The sequence below is a fragment of the Panulirus ornatus genome, chromosome 2, assembly GCF_036320965.1.
Source record: "Panulirus ornatus isolate Po-2019 chromosome 2, ASM3632096v1, whole genome shotgun sequence".
In the NCBI taxonomy this organism is placed as follows: domain Eukaryota; kingdom Metazoa; phylum Arthropoda; class Malacostraca; order Decapoda; family Palinuridae; genus Panulirus; species Panulirus ornatus.
The window spans coordinates 22,723,943-22,744,410 of NC_092225.1; the positions used below are offsets into that span (position 1 = coordinate 22,723,943).

The 20,468-nt window shown below is 38.4% G+C and overlaps 1 protein-coding gene across 5 annotated transcripts in view; it reads left to right on the top strand.

Annotated features, from left to right (window-relative positions):
• LOC139754161 (uncharacterized) overlaps nt 1–20,468 on the top strand; it is a 448,889-nt gene that overhangs the window by 420,458 nt on the left and 7,963 nt on the right. For 2 of the 5 annotated variants that reach the window (XM_071671356.1, XM_071671330.1), the window contains 2 exons: nt 448–1,005; nt 2,279–3,168. In XM_071671356.1, coding sequence (XP_071527457.1) covers nt 448–1,005; nt 2,279–3,157 — 1,437 coding nt within the window. In that variant the 3' untranslated portion in view covers nt 3,158–3,168. Of the gene's footprint in view, nt 1–447; nt 1,006–2,278; nt 3,169–10,525; nt 10,594–20,468 lie in introns of all 5 variants that reach the window. The other 3 variants (XR_011713842.1, XM_071671339.1, XM_071671349.1) reach the window with 3 other exon arrangements.

Here is a 20,468-nt window from a genome sequence, read left to right on the forward strand (position 1 = left end):
AATAGAGTGAATTGGAGCGATGTGGTATACCGGGGTTGACGTGCTGTCAGTGGATTGAATCAAGGCATGTGAAGCGTCTGGGGTAAACCATGGAAAGCTGTGTAGGTATGTATATTTGCGTGTGTGGACGTATGTATATACATGTGTATGGGGGTGGGTTGGGCCATTTCTTTCGTCTGTTTCCTTGTGCTACCTCGCAAACGCGGGAGACAGCGACAAAGGAAAAAAAAAATATATATATATATATATATATATATATATATATATATATATATATATATATATATATATATATATATATATATGTATATATATGAAGATGACATCCAAATATTTATCCAAATGTCCAGAGCAATACCTAGACCAACATTTATTTGCCTCCATAGTAGAATCTAATTGTTTTTATCTCGTATGTTCCAGCCAGTAATATATCTGTTTCATCAACAGCCGCCCCTGCCTGCACCTCCAGAGTCCTGCACTCCCCCAGCACCACCCCCTCTGGCTTCCCCCATAATGTCTAAGCCCCCCCAGCTCATTCAGCAACCCCCCCAGCCAGTTCCACAACCCCTCCAACCAGTTCCACAGCCCCCCCAGCCAGTCCAGCAGCAGCCACCCCCCCAGCCAGTTCATCAGCAGCCACTCCCCCAGCCAGTTCATCAGCAGCCACTCCCCCAGCCAGTTCATCAGCAGCCCCCCCAGGTCCCTCAGCACATGACTCAGCCACACCTGGTGCAGCAGCAGTATCAGCAGCAGCTCCAACAGCAGCACCATCAGCAGCTTCAGCAGCAGCAGCAGCAACAGCAACAGCAACACCAGCACCAACACCAGCTTCAACAACACCAGCACCAGCACCAGCATCCACAGCCACATCAACATCAACCTCCACCTCAACCTCAACATCAACCTCAACATCAACATCATTTACAACAACAACAGCATCAGCAGCAGCAACATCACCTCACTCAGCCCAATCCACAGATTCACGTCCTTCGGGGCAATTCTCTAGTTAGTTTTGATTTTTAAAGTTCTCTATCAATAAAGTAGATTTAGAAAAAAGATTAGAACCTTATCCATAGAACATGTCCAATTGTTATAGCCATTAGTGCTGCCTTAGATTTCACCGAATTGTGATGCACTTCTTACATGGCCTCTGATAGAGTCTCCTGTAGTCATTTATTTTTGTCTTAATTGAACATGAAATATTTCTATGAAATTGTTTCCCAAAATTCTTAACAGGAATTGGTTATGAAATTAATATCTTCATGATGTAAGACTTTGAAAGATTCTAAAATTCTTGGCCTGTGAGATGCATTACATCAAATAGACTTCATTTGGTTGATACTTTATTTGTAAAAGACACATTGCATATGTAATATGCTCCTGATACCTTGATAAACTTCATTTCTAATTGTTTCAGCATCAAAAAACTTCTAGACATCAAATGATAGTAATTTATTTTGTATTATAGAAAAAGTTAAGTATAGACCACATTAAACAGTAGATGTCGCACCTCAAACATAGGGAAAGCACTAAGAGAACACAGTCTTAGCTGGTTCCACAACCCCTCTCACTTGCAAGTTTTAATAACTGACATAAAGTTATCCTGCTTTCATAAATCTTTTTTTATGATAGATTATTTATATTTTGGGTACCTAATTTCCAAATAACTGATATCTAGTGGTCCCCAATTTTTCCTTTTTATGACTGATGAAATAGTCCTATAATTTAGACCATAATGTTTCAGTTATTAACTTACTGTATATCACTTCATTTCATTAGGTGCACCAGCTCCATAAAAGAGTTGGAATTGAGAGAAACGTTGCAGCTTAAATGCCAAAAATTAAGCTAATTTTTGTATCATGACTGTATAATTCTTGTAAATGTTTAGTATGATATTCAGAAATATGTAGACTTTACAGAATATCTTTAACCTTAGAGTATTTTGTTAGGAAATATCATCTGAAGTGAAATTCAGTAATGGAATTTGTCAAGTAAAGTCTGGCTTTGAGGTATTACTTTGAAATGTGTGAGTTATTATCACCTGATGAGTTGACCCCCACCCCCTAACAATTTTTAGGTTAATGTAGGTAAGATCAGATCAAAGTAGGTTAACCTGTACTAACCTTAAAAAACGTTGGGAGGTAAGTTTCAGGTAGTCCTTGAATTTTCTAGGAAAGGACATTTATGAATTCCTAGATGAGCAGTGTTACAAAGCATTTAAGGTTTTTTGATACCATGAGGAACATGTTGCATATACAGATTATATGTCTCCATGCAGGAGAGCAGTCCAGGCCGTAGTGGAGACTCTGCAGTGGCAATGGGTGAAGCTCCACGTGGATCAGATTCCTCTTCCACTGCCTCCTCTGTCAGCCCTCCCGACAAGCGGTGTGACTCTGGTATCCACTCCCAGGCATCCTACTCTTCATCCTCAGCCTCGCACTCTAAATCAGGATCATCTGGATCAGAAAGTTGTGTGCCTGTCCCTCCAGTGGGACCTCCTCGCTGCTCCAGTGTTGACGATCTGTGCCGGACACAGCCACCTCCACCCCCTCCTGAGCCCTGTGTAAAGAGTCTGTCCTTGCAGAGGGGTGTTGTACCTCCTGCTATACCTCCTTCAAATCATGACACTGCCCCTGCCATTGCTCCTGCCACTGTCCCTGTTACTGCTCCCAACACTGCCCAAGGGAAGGCAGGGGGGCGGCTGAATATTGAAGTGGTTGGTGGAGGCTACGGGTTCCTTCCACCCTCTAAGTTTGTGGCATCTGAGCCTGTGTACAGTGATGCTTCAACACCAGTGGTGATCAAGCGACGGAGTTCTGTTACTGCGGTAGAGCCTGACACACCTCCATATGAACGCTCAGGCTCCTCCTTCAGCACGTTCACGGAGCCTCAGCTTCCACGAGCAGTTTTGAAGGGTAATCCATACCCCGCCACCAAGTCCCAGACCGTGGCAGCACATGGTCTCCGTGCACGGCGGCTGCCTGTTGCTGACGCCAAGCACGCCACCATCGCCGGGGCTGTGCCCCCCAAGGGCTTCCATCAACCGGGCCACATCGACTCACGCTACTTCTCTGTGCCCGCCGTCAAGCCGCCAGGTACCCGTGTGCACCCGGCGCCCACTCCCACCCTCTCCTATCGCACCCCCTCCCTCCACTAACTATCACGCCCGTAAGTCGTTCAGGCCCACACCCGCATGTCTCCCTCAACCACAGATACTGACATGGACACTACTCCATTCCTCCCATGTTATACTTACATCACCTGAACACTGCAGTTCACCTTGCATCCTTGATCTCAAACACTAGCCTGTGAGTGTTACCCAGAACCCACATTTGGCCCTCCCTACCTCACCAAGTCCTCTCTGCCCATCCATATAGCAGCAATCCAGCCCGTGAGTAACCCTCAGCATGAATACACACAATATTGGCCTCTGTTCTTCACCTATTTCTTACACACAGAATCCTTAAAGGCTCTTCTATTACCTTCTCTTCCTTAACTATCAGTTACCATATCAAAATAAAACACTTACTCACACACACACCCCCAAAAGAATAATAATTGAAAAAATAACTGGTAGAAAAATTGATAGTTTCTTCATATATCAATCAATCCTACACCTGTATACATCTAGCTCCTTTCCCTGAGTCTCATAATCGACATACCCTCAACTCACTAATGAAACCTACAACATTACATCCTGTACCAGCACCATGGCAACTATATCTGTCTGTATTCCCCAATACCTTTCAACCCCCATTTTGCTGCATGATTTCCCCAATAGTGAAGACCTTAATTGTTTGTAGTGTCAGATTTCACTAATCCTCTAGAACAGTACTTGCTGCTTCATATCCAACATGATGCTTCTTTTCCATCAATTCCAAAAGAAAGTGTCTCTTTTTTAATTTTTTACTATCATTTTGAGAGTTGTCCTCTACACTGCTGCACAGGCAACTGCCACATTAATATTACCCCTCTGTAACTCTGGATATGTTATGTTTTACCAGAGCACCTGCCTCTTGAACTTTAGAATTGAAAAAGTGAAGATAACTCTATTTAGAAAACTCTAGAGCTAACCACTGAAGGCGATGCAGGCCCCTCTCCTACACTGTAATCAGGAGAATCATCAGTTGGTTTCATTCATTTTGCTTGTTGTATGAGGGCTATTGCTGTAAAGTACTGCTAATTAACCACAGTCAGGTCTTGGACAGAGGAACAGAAAGTACCCAATTATGATAATGAAATTCTCACTTACCAAACTTAATATGATTTCTTTATGAGTTATCAGTCTTCACCACTATTCAGACTATTAAATCATAATTTTTCCAGCTTAGTATTAAATTCATGTAGAATATTGCAGATATGTAACCTTTTCTGAGTATCAGACCATAGTTTCATATATTCTCTATTAGGCACAGTGGCTCTATTTTTTGCTTTCAAGAACTAGTCATTACATTCATTAGATTACAAATGTTTGCACACAACTTTATTTAAAGCGTGGTATTACCTATTTATATCATAATTACTAAAATTGAAGCAAAGTTAAGTCAGAGTACATTATGCAGAACTAGTTGATAATGGAGCACTCCTGTTAATTTATTCTTGCACAAGAAAGTGCTCAGAGAGCAAGCCTTAAATTTGCCAAACTTGAGCCCCAGCAAGAAGTTTGTCATAATGGGCACCAGAGTATCAAAGTATGTATACCAGGCATTGCTCTGAAGTGGTTTAGTCATTGGAGCATGCACTTGTATACAGGTTTCAGAAGACATAAGTTACATGGAGATAAATGCTTCAGCCATGTCCTGTAGCAGTATTTTTAATGTTGAAACAGAATTATTTTTAATGTTGAAGCAGAATTTTAACATTAATCGTTCAATCCAAATGAAAGTAAAGTACAGTGTAAGTACTGTCAACCTACATTAACTGACAACTGCTGTGACAAATTAGCTGTGAAAGTCCTTTTAATTCTCAAATGTGTAGAGAAAAGGTATCTTGAGCATATTATCAAAATTCATAAACTCGCTAAGCTTGTAATGATACATTGAACAATCAAAGCATGTAGAGTGTAGAGGGCTATAATGTATTCTTGTTATTACCAGCAAAGACCATGGCTTTCACAGCCAAACCTAAGGTGAATGCAATAAACATACACTTCTGAGCCATGCAGGTAAATTGTAGATACAGCAACACTCATTTATATCTTGTCAGATCCATAAGATGTGGCATAGATACCTTTAAACTAATGTAGATTGTTGGTTATCAGTAGTTAGCACTTTATAGACTAAAGAAAAAATATTTATTTCTTGTTATGTGAGTTACAAGTGGATGAAAGAATTCATATTTCAGTTGAGTATACCATGAAGGAGTCATGAAATTCTTGTCCATGACATAGTAGCATCAAAGATGCCATACCATTAATACAAGCTCTTAAAACAGAAAAGCACCATGCAGTCTTCTGCTAGTATAGGGTGAAGTAAATGGAAAGTCATGAATATTGTCTTGTGTATTGTCCCTGTGGATATAGCTGATTCACCCCTGTGGTGAAGTATTTGTTTTGAATGAAGTTTCACAAAGAATTGCCTTGAAACGTGAGGTTAGTAATTTGAGTCTCATATTAACATAGACCTTAAAGAAATGACAGGCATATTCTGACTCCTTCTTGGTGGAAATAGTTTAAGTTAGATCTACCATCATGTGGTGGCAGGCTAAGGTAGAGAGAAAAATGTTTGCTTAGTGTATAAACTGCTGTCTACTAGTTATAACTGGTCATTTGTAGTGAATTTATTGCTTTTTGAGTATACAAAATGACTAATAGTCTACTCTGATTCCATCTAGACTTAGAAAAATCCTTTCCACCACAAAACTTCTTTCTTCTGCTCCTATCCTTGGCACCTGGATGCAGCTTTACTAATAGCAATGGTGCATGAACTCCCACTAATTTTTGTGTGAATATCAGCATGACTATATGTCACCAATTATGTATTATCATCACCTCCACAGTATCCTTTAGGTTGAATTGTGTCACTGAATTTACAGGGATTATCAGTACTATGATAGAGAAAAATTTGAATGATAGATTTTATGTTTCTTCTTTGTTGCCATAGAAATAATTATATTTTTCAACATATTTAGCACTTATTGTATTATCATTATTATTATAATCACCTTTATTGCAATCATTACCATGATCATTTGTTTTACAATAATAGATTATTATCACTGATATTAAATGTCCCCTCCTGTATGAAGTTTCTTAAAAGAGGATTAGAAAATGGAGTTAGGAGGAAGCTCTCTAGTATTATTTGTAGTATTGTAATGATACTTGTTATATTATTTGTAGTTACAACTAGCAATAGCTGTAGTAATCATTGTAGTCAAAAAAAATTTATTAGTAATACCAGAATCATAAGCAGTAGATGTAGATACAGCAGTTGTAGGAGGAGAGTTTCTTATAATGCTCCTATTTTGATATGATAACAAGGAGAAATAGGCAGTATGGAAATATTGATGTCAAACATACTAATTATCTGGAGACATATTTTCCTTTTTTGTTGCTATTCCCAGCTGTGTATGCATGTGTGAGTACATGCATGGCATTTTAGTGTTTTATGTATGAATATGTTTGCTTATGTGTGTGTGTGTGTGTGTGTGTGTGTGTGTGTTTGTGATTGCATATTTGTATAGCACAGAGAAGCTCAACTCTTCTTTGACACCTTATCCTAGATATTTGTTATTATTATATAACATTCCATACACTTTCTGCCTTCACAGTATCATCACTGAACTCATTCCATTCATCTACCATTCTCTTATTGTAGAAGTGCAGGTACTTCTTACTATCTTATCTAATGTATCTCTACCTTGCTATGATCTATCATTCATCTTTTTGCTGATTTCAGTGAACTGCTTGCTCTCTACATTGCCATTCTCATGTAGAATTTTAAAAGTTGTAATCATATTCCCATGTTCTGTCTCCTTCACTTTGAGCAAATCATATGTTTGTATGTGTGAATACCTATCTGAAAGTATGGGGAGGAAGATCTGTAATCATAGGGCCCATATAATGAACTTTCTTTATTGTCATACAACTTTTTAAACTTATATGTGCTGTAAACACACAGTATCATCATTTAGTTTAATCATGCTTCCACTGCCTTGATACCGTACTATATAGGTACTTTTTCCATGTTTTTCAGCAATCTTCTTGTTTATTTCTTGTTACAGCCTCTAGTTTCTCTGGTTTTGCATATTTTGATGAACTCCTCTCTATTGAGACTGTCAGGTTGGTTTAGAAACTTAAATATTGTGAGCAAGTTACCCTTCTCTTTTCCATGTTAAGCAAATTCTTGGCTTCTCATCTCTCACTGTAATTCAGCATTCTTATTTCAGGTACCATCTTTGTTGCCTGTTTCTGGAGCTTCTCTATTAGTTGTTAGTGCTCCTCTGTGTGTGTGTGCCTCTGTGTGTGTGTGTGTGTGCGTGTGTGTGTGTGTGTGTGTATGTGTGTGTGTGTGTGTGTGTGTGTGTGTGCAGCTAACTGATTGTTATTTTTTATTAGTTTATTTGTACGTTATTGTTGCCAATTAATCTACCTAAGTAGGGAGCTATAGACTCGCAGGGCCTCATTTTTTCATATGTGTGTCTGTGTGTTTGTGTTTGTACTTGCATATTTAACTACTTCTTTTGTAATCATCTACATTTACAGTACAGGAAGAGAGTTCTACACTTTTAAGGACCCATTATTCTTTCCTAAAATATATATATATATATATATATATATATATATATATATATATATATATATATATATATATATATATATATATATATATATATAGATATGTTGGAAAGGATCACAATTTTGCGCGTGATCAAGATACTTCTATGAGTCCACGGGGAAAATGAAACATGAAAAGTTCCCAAGTGCACTTTCGTGTGATAATCACATCATCAAGGGAGACACAAGAGAGAAATATAACAGTCAGTTGATATACATCGAAGAGACGAAGCTAGGATGCCATTTGGCAAACATGTGATTGTCCAAAACATACGTATGTTTTGGACAATCACATGTTTACCAAATGGCGTCGTAGCTTCGTCTCTTCGATGTATATTAACTGACTGTTATATTTCTCTTGTGTCTCCCCTGATGATGTGATTATTACACGAAAGTGCACTTGGGAACTTTTCGTGTTTCATTTTCCCCATGGATTCATAGGAATATATATATAATATATATATATATATATATATATATATATATATATATATATATATATATATATATATATATATATATATTATTTATTTTTTTTTATTTTGCTTTGTCGCTGTCTCCTGCGTTTGCGAGGTAGCGCAGGGAAACAGACGAAAGAAATGGCCCAACCCAATCCCATACACAATGTATATACATACACGTCCACACACGCAAATATACATACCTATACATCTCAATGTACACATATATATACACACACAGACACATGCATATATACCCATGCACACAATTCACACTGTCTGCCTTTATTCATTCCCATCGCCACCTCGCCACACATGGAATACCATCCCCCTCCCCCCTCATGTGTGCGAGGTAGCACTAGGAAAAGACAACAAAGGCCCCATTCGTTCACACTCAGTCTCTAGCTGTCATGCAATAATGCCCGAAACCACAGCTCCCTTTCCACATCCAGGCCCCACACAACTTTCCATGGTTTACCCCAGACGCTTCACATGCCCTGATTCAATCCACTGACAGCACGTCAACCCCGGTATACCACATCAATCCAGTTCACTCTATTCCTTGCCCTCCTTTCACCCTCCTGCATGTTCAGGCCCCAATCACACAAAATCTTTTTCACTCCATCTCTCCACCTCCAATTTGGTCTCCCACTTCTCCTTGCTCCCTCCACCTCCGACACATATATCCTCTTGGTCAATCTTTCCTCACTCATTCTCTCCATGTGCCCAAACCATTTCAAAACACCCTCTTCTGCTCTCTCAACCATGCTCTTTTTATTTCCACACATCTCTCTTACCCTTACATTACTTACTCGATCAAACCACCTCACACCACACATTGTCCTCAAACATCTCATTTCCAGCACATCCACCCTCCTGCGCACAACTCTATCCATAGCCCACACCTCGCAACCATACAACATTGTTGGAACCACTATATATATATATTTTTTTTTTATTTTTTTTTAATTTTCCAAAAGAAGGAACAGAGAATTGGGCCAGGTGAGGGTATTCCCTCAAAGGCCCAGTCCTCTGTTCTTAATGCTACCTCGCTAACGCGGGAAATGGCGAATAGTTTAAAAGAAAAAAAAAGATATATATATATATATATATATATATATATATATATATATATATATATATATATATATTTTTTCTTTTTTTAACATATTTGCCATTTCCTTCATAAGCGAGGTAGCTTTAAGAACAGAGGGCTGAGCCTCAGAGGGAATATCCTCACTTGGCCTCCTTCTCTGTTCCTTCTTTTGAAAACTTAAAAACAAGATGGGAGGATTTCCAGCCCCCACTCCCTCCCTTATTAGTTGCCTTCTACGACACGCAGGGAATACGTGGGAAGTATTCTTTCTCCCTTATCCCCTATATGTATATATTATCCCTGGGGATAGGGGAGAAAGAATACTTCCCACATATTCCCTGCATGTCATAGAAGGCGACTAAAAGGGGAGGGAGTGGGGGGGCTAGAGATCCTCCCCTCCCGTTTTAATTTTCTAAAAGAAGGAACAGAGAAGGGGGCCAAGTGAGGATATTCCCTCTAAGGGTCAGCCCTCTGTTCTTAACACTACCTTGCAAATGCAGAAAATGACAAATACGTACGAAAACAGATATATGTATATTTATACATATTCACCATTTCCCACATTAGCAAGGTTGTACTAAAAATGCTACCTCACTAACGTGGGAAATGGTGAATGTGTTTAAAAAGATATTACTTTTTTGTATATTTTTTTTATTATATATCAACAGCAGTCACTTTTCTATCCTTAGTTTGTTCCATTTATCCTCCTCTATCATGATATGAAACCAAAGTTTCATATTTTTCCAAATAGTTCCGTTTTGTGTATTTTCCGTTTCTTTTTTTATATCAAAAATCTTTTCAATATCATCATTATTAGAATCATTCAGAACCTTGAAAATTGAAATCATATCCCTCTGTCTTTTCTCTTCATTTTTGTTTATGACTTTGCATCTGTTTATGTTTCTCCATGTGTGTGTGTGTGTGTGTGTGTATTTGCAGATATATATGCATATGTATATATGTGCATGTGTATGTCTGTTCGTGTAAGCATGTCTGTGTATGTGTGTACACATGCATGCATGGTTTATGGGGATATTCAATACTGACTTCTTATGATTATGAAGTTTGATGATATCATTTATCAGACTCATTTAAATTATCATTACCTACTGTTCTTAGAAGAACTGCAAAGCACTGATCACACCCACCATGACACACCTCCACCACGCTGACAGTTTTGTAATCTCCTAACAGCTGATGTGCCCGTAAGATTATGATTGGACGCAAGTGTCCCAGACAAGCAGGAAACAGAGTGATGGAAGGTAGGGTGTGTGTGCCAGTCCACCTCAGAACAGTGTGGCTACCAACAGCTTGTCAAATGCTGAGGCCTATCTTGTAACACCCTTCCTATCTCTGTCATCTTTTCCAATGAGCCTCCAAAAAAACAAATGTTACCCTCTGATAAAGTTCTCATAGCAATGATTGTGGAAAAAAATGCTTTCTGAGTAATATGATATACAATCTTTCCAAAGCATTATTACTTTCATGTAAAACTTTTTTTCATATTTTTCCATATGCATTACTTGATTTTTGATATTATTTCCCATGACTGAATCACTATAAAAGGCTGCACTAGTGCTTTTAACTGTAAAATGTATGATTTCAGCATTTCCATTGCATATCTTCCTCTGTGTGGCAAAGAGAAATTAGAAATCCAAATTTGATAAATGGTTGGGGATTCTCTTGATTTTCTGTAAATTTACTCTTACTTTGTGTATTTGGCAGTTACTACTGTACACTAAATTACTTTTAAGACTAAGACTTACAGAAATTAGTTTACATTAATTCTCTACAGAAAATTCTGTATTCCACATTCAGCAGGACAATTATTTTGCGTTAAACAATCTCATTCAGTGAGCAAAAGCGACAAGAGAACACCCCTCTGTATAGGATCAGTTAAATCTAATTACCCCTTGACCATGAGGAATAAACCCTTCATCTGCTATAAGAACAGGCCTGATTTGCTGACATCCACAATTATAATTGGACGTTCACACTCTTGAGCATATTAACCCCTGAAAAACAGTACCTCAGAAATTTAGGAGGTCCCCAGTACAAGAGTTTATCAAATGATTCAGAAAAAATATTTTAGTCTTGTCAATGACTGAAACAGGAAATATCAAGAAGAGCTAAGAAAAAAAAATTAGGTAAATTTATCTTACTTAATGCTCAGCAGGCATTTAAAGTTTGCCTACCAATTGGTGGTCTTATGGATGGGTTATTGCTGCTGACTTAGAATTCATTATTGCCTTGAGAACACATACACCAGCATGCTCAGTTACATAACTCATACATATCTATTTTCATTTTATAATAATTCCACACTTTTATAGACACTTTTAACATGATATACAGTGAATAATGGATTATCACTATGTAAAGTGTTTTACTGTATTCACCATTGGGCTTTTACATGTAACTTATTTACAAAAGTATCAGATCCTGTATAATGTCAGTTGCCAAGGATCTAGGGTTTATAATGCCCCGGGAAAGTCTCGGGTACCCAGAATTCACCACCTGCTGAATTGTCTCTCTCTCTCTCTCTCTCTCTCTCTCTCTCTCTCTCTCTCTCTCTCTCTCTCTCTCTCTCTCTCTCTCTCTCTCTCTCTCTGTAGTCAGATCTGTTTCTTGGTGATTTTTTGGCTCTCATGATTGTTTCTCTTTATTTATCTGTTTTTTACTGTCTGTATGGGCTCATTGCTTCTGAAACCAAAACAATGATTTCACCCAATCCCACCAGTCCTGTTATGGGAATGGACAAGATCACTAAGGTTGTGATGTCAAGAGATTCATAGAGCCTAGAGGACACTGGGGTCCCTGCAGTCTTAACCATTCTTCCTCATGGGGTCTTAGTTTGTCCAAATAGTTCAATGCAAGTTGGAGGCAGACTAAGTCATGTGTGGCTGGTCTTGCTGAAAAAACACTTGAGTCCAAAAGGTCTTTAAGAATTCTTTCTACAGAAATTAGGCCAGACCTCCTCTCCTTTCTCTTGCATCCACTCAGACCAAACCCCAGCCACCCCTCTCACCAATCACATACAGAAGATGACTGTTGGAAAGTTATAAAGCCAGCAACATGCCCATTGTGCACAAACCTCTTGTTTCCTTTAACCAAGAATGATTCTGGATCTGCCTTGTCTCTACAGTTCATCACTGAGATGCACTCTCACACAACCACAGTCAACTTTGTCAAGCAGATCCTTCCTTCACATTCATGAAGAATTAGCATAGATCTCCAGGACAATTCCTGGTATGTCTTCATAGCACCTAAATTCTGGAAGTACTTTGGCTTTAGGTGGGCCAGAAAAAGAGGCAGTTTACAGTCATGCCCTTTAGCTTCATCGTCACCCCATTAGTTTTCACAGTAATTGTAAAGGCCATAATCTCAACCCTCAGGTTTTGCAATCAGTTATGCATTCTTGCCTACTTCCACAACTTTGTCATGAGCTCTATAGAAAAGAAGTGCCTAGCTTACCAGGACATAACACTTTTGTCCTTAGAAGTCTGGGGATTCATGAACCTAATAAGATGTCTCATCTCATCACCATCCAGAGGTTGGAGTGGCTGGGTACCCTTTTGGAGAACTCAGTCAGTTGTTCTCTTGAAAAGGCCCTTCCTCAAGCTCTTAAGAGCCCTGGTGGATACCACTCAGGGATACTTATGAGAGTACGTCTTTGTTTTTCCAACCTCTAAATTCTCCTTATTTGCCAAAGACATTGGTTCTCTGGTTCTCTGATTAAGAAGCTCAGTCTGAGGTTTTATCTTCACAGCAATGCTCATGCCTGTAACATCAGGAAAATGGCCTTTATGCTTGCTGACTAAAGGGACCTCTCACTGGAAGATCTCTGATGCCAAATACTAAGAAATTCTGTGAATATCCTTGTTGACAGATACCTGAGCCTAGGTCTTCTAGACATCTTACATGTAGTGCTTAGAAATCTAGCTGCCTTTTCTTAATCCCTTTTCAGCTCTGCCCATTTTCACACAAATTCCATGGTATCTTAACCTTCTTCCATGTAGCTATACTCTACTGTTAGGAAGAAATGTAGTTCTGATATTTGAAAAAAATATTTTCTTCATGCAGAAAAGTCTGTTAAGCATCCTTCCAGTTCCTTCCATCCACCACTCCCACCCTCCACTTTTTTTTTCTTGGGATTGTTACACATTCAGATGATTCCAGACCTGCCCAGAATAGCAAGCTTATTATACTTGGGATTTGGGAGTCTGAGCCAACTCAAGTTGTCAGCAGATTAGGTCTATTTATACAAGGGCTTTTAAGGTAATTGATCTTTCTTCCCTTTTGCTCACTGAACTCCAGTATAGGAAGAAAAAAGTTTTGAGATTTTGAAATTTCATAATTTTTTCCTCCTGTTATATTCTTCCTTTATCACTTTCATTATTCATACTAGAATTTTTTTTTCCAATTTCAAAAGCATATCCAATTTTTTTTTACATTGTTTATATATTCTGCATATTTTCTGCATGCTGTTTTCATAACCAGAAAACTTAGACTGATTCATATTATTCCCAGAGTCTGATTACAGTAATTAGTGTTAAATGAATCATATTTTGATTTCCATAGCTATGTGTCACTCAAGTCTATCCAGAATCATATAAATGAATATACGTTTGTATGCACTGTACTTAATGTACATGCATACTTACATGTGCAAACACTCAAATACACACACTGCAAACTGTTCACATATTAGGCCAAAACTAGAGTATGTTTATCAAACTTTGTCACCATACTTAAAGAAGCACAAAGTCTAAGGTAAGCCTGTTATCAAACACACACAAAATCAGTTAGGCTAAAGTTTCTCATTTTTCAGTTGTATTGTAATCAGATGTGGATTTAAACAAGGGAAAGTATCAAGACAAGTTAGTTGTGGCTAGATCCACAAGGAAAAAAACAAGAGGAACAAATGAAGAATTAATCACCAGAGAACAGAGTTTGGAGATATTTGAAATTATTAAAAAGCAGGTTCAGAACTTCAGACAATTAGAGGAAATAAAGAAAGTGAGGAATCAATTTAAAGATCATGAAAGGTTTCATGAGATGAGAAAGGAGCTTTAGGGAAATGAAAAATATAGTCACTGGGTATGAAGAAAAATTCAAGTAAAATTAGGGAATTCAGAGGGTATATAACCAGAGGAAAGATGGTGAACTTTTTGAAAAACAAAAACTGTCAGCAGATTGGTGTTTCCTAGATGTTTTAGAGGCAGCTCAGCAAGAGAAAATTCCTGTAAGATGTGGAATCTTACGAAAATGGTGGGCAGTTAAGGGGAAGCAGGAATAATTTGACTGATCAACAGATATAGGGCATGAAGATTGATGCAGTGGAACGGAGTCCCGGGGACATACATACAAAGGTAAACAGGAAATTAAGTGAAGCTGTTAAACAAATCGAGGAAGTTTATCACCTGGTTAATAAAAGATTTAGAAAAGTGCAGAACAAACAGGAGCACTGCTTGTTAGCTATAAGGGAGGTTTTAGAGAAAGTTAGAGAGACGGAGGTTTACAATTTGACAATAAAGGATCCAGCTGAAAAGTGGGTGCATCCAAAATTAGAAAGTAAAACAGGAGGTTAATGTATGTAAATTACTGATTATTTTTGTCAAGGAAAATTATAAAGCAGATGAATGAGAAAGGGGAAAGAAATGCTCATTGAAAGATTACTAGAGATGCACAGTACTGGTGATAAAAGGAAGAAGAGTAAGTGGTTATAATCAAGATGTAAGGGGATGACCAGTTATGGTTGCAATTTATTCAGAGTCATCTAGGCAGGAGGTGCAAGGGTATGATGTGGAATTAAGTGAGATTATTCATCAAACACAACAGACTTCATGAAGCTAGAAAAGTAAAGAATATTGTCAGAAGATAAAAAAACGAGATGCCAAATAAGGCATGAAGAAGGAGCAGTTCTGCTAGAATTGCAGAGATGTCAGAAATGTTAGGTGATGGTAATGTTTGAATAAAAGTTATGTATATGAATGTGGATGGTTTGGTAGTAAATGGTTAAATTTGAATTTAAGGAGTTCACTGGTTATGGAGACTCTTTTGCCATGGCCACCCACTGGAGGGATTTCCATAAGGAAACAGGCAAGAGAGACATTGATAGGTAGATAGATAGAATTGTGAAAGGGAAAACTAACCTGATATTGTTGGAGGTGTGGAATGACAGTTTACAAAATGCATTAGATCTCATCTGTCCAGAGAGGTACAGGATAGTAGGGAGGGAAAGAGAAGACAAAGAAGAGGGAGAATCAACCCTCCTAATGAGAGATAGCCTCAAGTTTCAAGGAATAGTAGATGAAGACCTATTTAGACAGGACATAATGGAAATTGTGGAAAGAATTGCATAGTGGTGTTGATATCCTCCAAAGAATTATTGTAATGATCCAGTGCGGATATACAATGATAACAGTGAAAGAGCAATCAGGGTGCTACATGAAGCAGTAAAACAAGCACTTCTTAGAAAAGGTAAAGTACTTATGATGGGAGATTTCAACGATATAGACATAATGGGGAAATTTGGATTCTCATGTTGACAGAGTCATGGAAACAGTATAAGAGTGGTGGATAAATGAAATAGATTGAAAGAGGACATGGTAATTGTTGATGTTATACTTTAGATGAAAGAGGTGTATGATGGTAGAAATGGTTTAAGAAAAAGGGGGCCTCAAGTGTAAAACTCCTTACCTGTGCAGCATGTATGTATTTACAAATAGGTAATTAAGAACTAATGGAGATGGTTTGGAGGAAGGCAGCAAAGATGGTACCAGAATATAGAGAGGTGAGTTACAGAGAAAGGCTATAGGCCATGAATTTGTTTACCATAGAAGAATTAAGAGTAAGGGGTGACCTGATGATAACCCTTGATATTTTAAACCAGTTTCATGATGTAGACAGTGAACAGTTCTTCAAAAGATGCAAGGATGAAATAACTACAAGACATTACATGAAATTAAGCAAGAAGCTTCTTATTAAGTCATGGATACAGTAAATGCATACAGCATACAGAAATTGAAAAAGTTGTACGATGTAGAGAAGGTTCAAGGGATATGGCCCCATGGGTATAAAATTTCCTCTTCAGGCAATACAGATAGATGATTATGGATAGGTAATTACACACACACACGCACACATGAAAAACCAAGAGGAGAGCAAGAGAGAGCTAATGAATTCAGAAAAAAGGCAAAAACTGTCCATCCCAACTTAGTCTTGAAGAACTCCATTTCATTCCACATACATTTATCTGAAACCACTCATTGGATAATTATCACTTATACTTACCTTCTACACAGAAGACACTACCCAACACATCAACATTACAAACATCAACATAAAACAGGATCCCTCATGCCCACACTGAAAACCACTGAACAAACACACACACACACATTACACATGTATCATAATCAAAGACAAGGAAAATGATGAGATTTATGTTCAATTTTCTTAAATCTGTGATACCTACCTTCCCATCCCTTAGGCTGAATCATAGGGTTCGTCTGTATGACTTCATCTTTTTCAGTTGCGTCACCGGCTGAAGATGTGTTTCTTGCTTTACAGTTGACTTTGATATAGAAATTTCAATGCATTGCTCATACTACTCTACCATGTTAATGGAATGCATTCTCAGAGATAATATACATGTAAAGTATTTATGTTTTGCTTGTTTTCCCATGTTCTCTTAGTCCTATCATGCATGTTATATTGCAGATTGGTGTTCTGAGTTTAAATGTGATTTTTCTTTCTTTACTGATTGCTTCAGATTCCCTGTAACGTTTCCACTTCATATTTTGGAAATTGTTATTCCTATATTTGAAATCCTTTATCATTTATTTATTTATTATACTTTGTCGCTGTCTCCCGTGTTAGCGAGGTAGCGCAAGGAAACAGACAAAAGAATGGCCCAACCCACCCACATACACATGTATATACATACACGTCCACTCACAGCACATATACATACCTATACATCTCAGCGTATACATATATATACACACACAGACATATACATATATACACATGTACATAATTCATACTGTCTGCCCTTATTCATTCACGTCGCCACCCCGCCACACATGAAATGACAACCCCCTCCCCTCGCATGTGCACGAGGTAGCACTTGGAAAAGACAACAAAGGCCACATTTGTTCACACTCAGTCTCTAGCTGTCATGTATAATGCACCGAAACCACAGCTCCCTTTCCACATCCAGGCCCCACAAAACTTTCCATGGTTTACCCCAGACGCTTCACATGCCCTAGTTCAATCCATTGACAGCACATCGATCCCGGTATACCACATCGTTCCAGTTCACTCTATTTCTTGCACGCCTTTCACCCTCCTGCATGCTCAGGCCCCAATCACTCAAAATCTTTTTCACTCCATCTTTCCACCTCCAATTTGGTCTCCCACTTCTCCTCGTTCCCTCCCCTCTGACACATATATCCTCTTTGTCAATCTTTCCTCACTCATTCTCTCCTTGTGACTACAACATTTCAATACACCCTCTTCTGCTCTCTCAAGCACACTCTTTTTATTACCACACATCTCTCTTACCCTTTCATTACTTACTCGATCAAACCACCTCACACCACACATTGTCTGTTTCCTTGCGCTCCCTCGTTAATGCGGGAGACAGCGACAAAGTATGATAATTATATATGTATATATCATTACTACTACTGTTATATTATTATTATTATTATTATTATTATTATTATTATTATTATTATTATTATTATTATTATTATCATTATTATTATTATTATTATTACCACCTCATGACCAATTTCCATGAGAGAGATCAGGTGTTACTCAGGACCTTTCTAAAGGCTCCTGTAGCCCAAGAATGCACTACTTCTAGTAACAGGGAAATGCAGACCTCTTTGGAATGAGAAGCTCTTTGACAAGACAGTATTCCAATTATACAGTCTGACTAGAGGTAGTTTTTCACTTGTGGTGTAACCTCATACATAATGTCCACATGAAACTTTTGTGCAAACTCATTCATTTTCAGAGGCAATGTCACACTCACATTTTAGTACTTTTCATCTCTCCTTTGGCCTTGATTACCATCTGCAGACATCTGGGCATGGAATTGGCAACATTCCTGAAGTACTTTAGGTCCATATTTTGAGTCCATTGGGTCTTGATCTCCTGAATAAGGTAAGGCTCTGACAAGATTTTGCAGGATAAAGTGACCTGATCATGCAAATATTCTGAGTGACCAGGCAAACATTTGGGCTTTCTCCTCCTTAAAAGAGCTAACCATCTTCAGTCAGTGTAGAAGAGGTGCAGTGCCCAGAATCGAAATTCTCAAAATGAAGTGGCAGCCAATAGTAAAGAAAGGACTACAATCATTCTTTATCTGTTATATGTAATTCACCAGAACCATAACTTGTCCACAACCAGCCCACAGACCGTTTTGTGGTTCCCCAGCTGCTTCATATGTCCTCATATAGTCCACTGACAGCAACATCACCCCCTGTATACCACATCACACCAATTCACTCTATCCCATGCTCCCTTTTCAACCTCCTGCACATTCAGGTCTTGACCATCTCATTGTAGTGTCTCATAAGTATGTTTGCGTGTTCATTAGGTGAATGGATTTCAGTGGAATGGTTTAGAAGTTCGTTATGTGTAGGGGTTGGAGTGATACGACAGAAATTAATTTCCTCCAGTGTGGACTACAGTTGGTTAATGTTGGTCTTGTGGTTCAATGTGTTGAGGAAGGAGTGCCAGTTTTCAGTTTGTCACTCAGTGATTAGGTTAGTGAAGTGTTTAGTTTGGATTTATTGTATGGTTTCTGTTGATAGTGAGTGGACGTGTCTTGAGCTGTTTTCTTTGCTTTATGAGATATGGAAATTGTTGGGAGATATTTGAGTTATATTTCTTTTGTGCCTTTGTTGTTTGTGCTTTTTGTTGGCTTGGTCAGAGATGTTGATGAAGTGTGAAATTGCATGATCAAGGGATGAAACATCATCTATACTGAACTTTTGGAGCATTGTTTCCTTGCATTGTGTGCAGGTTGGCCATTCCTCATTCTTGTAGTCTGTGTAAATTTTTGGTGTTTGTGTTAATTGGATGGGCTGGATGGAGTGTTATCAGGATGGGCAAGTGGTCAGGGGATAGTTTATCTAGTGTGCCTCAGTTGGTCCTTGTGTGTAATGTTGGAGAGGTCAACAGCTGGAGGTGGTGAGTGCAAGTCTGATTGGCTGTTTGCACAGGTTGAGAATATTGATTGATTGCATAGGTTGAGGGTATGCTGGTCATGCTAGTGAGATTGTACAGTTGGGAGTGTATCTGGGGAGGTGGGTATTAAGGGGGAGTGGTATGTGGGTATAGATTATGTTGCAGTTTGTACTGTGAAGTTAGATTTTTATGGATTGTATTTCTAAGGTGTTGTCACTGTGTTGAGCAGTTTTGTTTTGTAGTGTCATTGGCATTGAAAAGATGTATAGTTTGGTGGATGAGTGTTATGAGTCCTCCTTCATGTCCTTGTTCTCTGTCATTTCTTATTTAGTTGTAGAAAGATGGAAGGGTAAATCTGCCTGCTCAAGGTTAGATCATTAATGAAGAGTCGTCTATAGTGAGGCAGTATCTTTGAAAGTTCAGTCTCATCAGTGAACTTCTCACTCTAAAGGACTTTACATTTTTCTGCTCCTGGAAGTAGTGCAGCCTTTAGAAACGTCCTGGTTAACACCAGGACTCTTTCATATAAATTACCTCGAGTGTGAACAGATGTGGCCTTTTTTGTCTGTTTTTCCAGGCGCTACCTTGCTGAAACAAAGGGCAGCAATGCTTTTTCCTGTGTGGCAGGATAGCAGCAGGAATGGATGAAGGCAAGCAAGATTGAATGTGTACATGTGTATATATGTATATGTCTGTATATATATATATATATATATATGTATGTATATGTTGATATTTATATGTATGTATATGGGCATTTATTTATATATATGTGTATATGAGTGGATGGGCCATTCTTTGTCAGTTTCCTGTCACTACCTCATTTTCAGAGGAAACAGTAATTAAGAAAAAAAAAGATATTCCCAGACTCCACCTGCATTAGGTTACACCACGAGTGAAAAGCCACCTTTGGCGAGGCTGTATCACT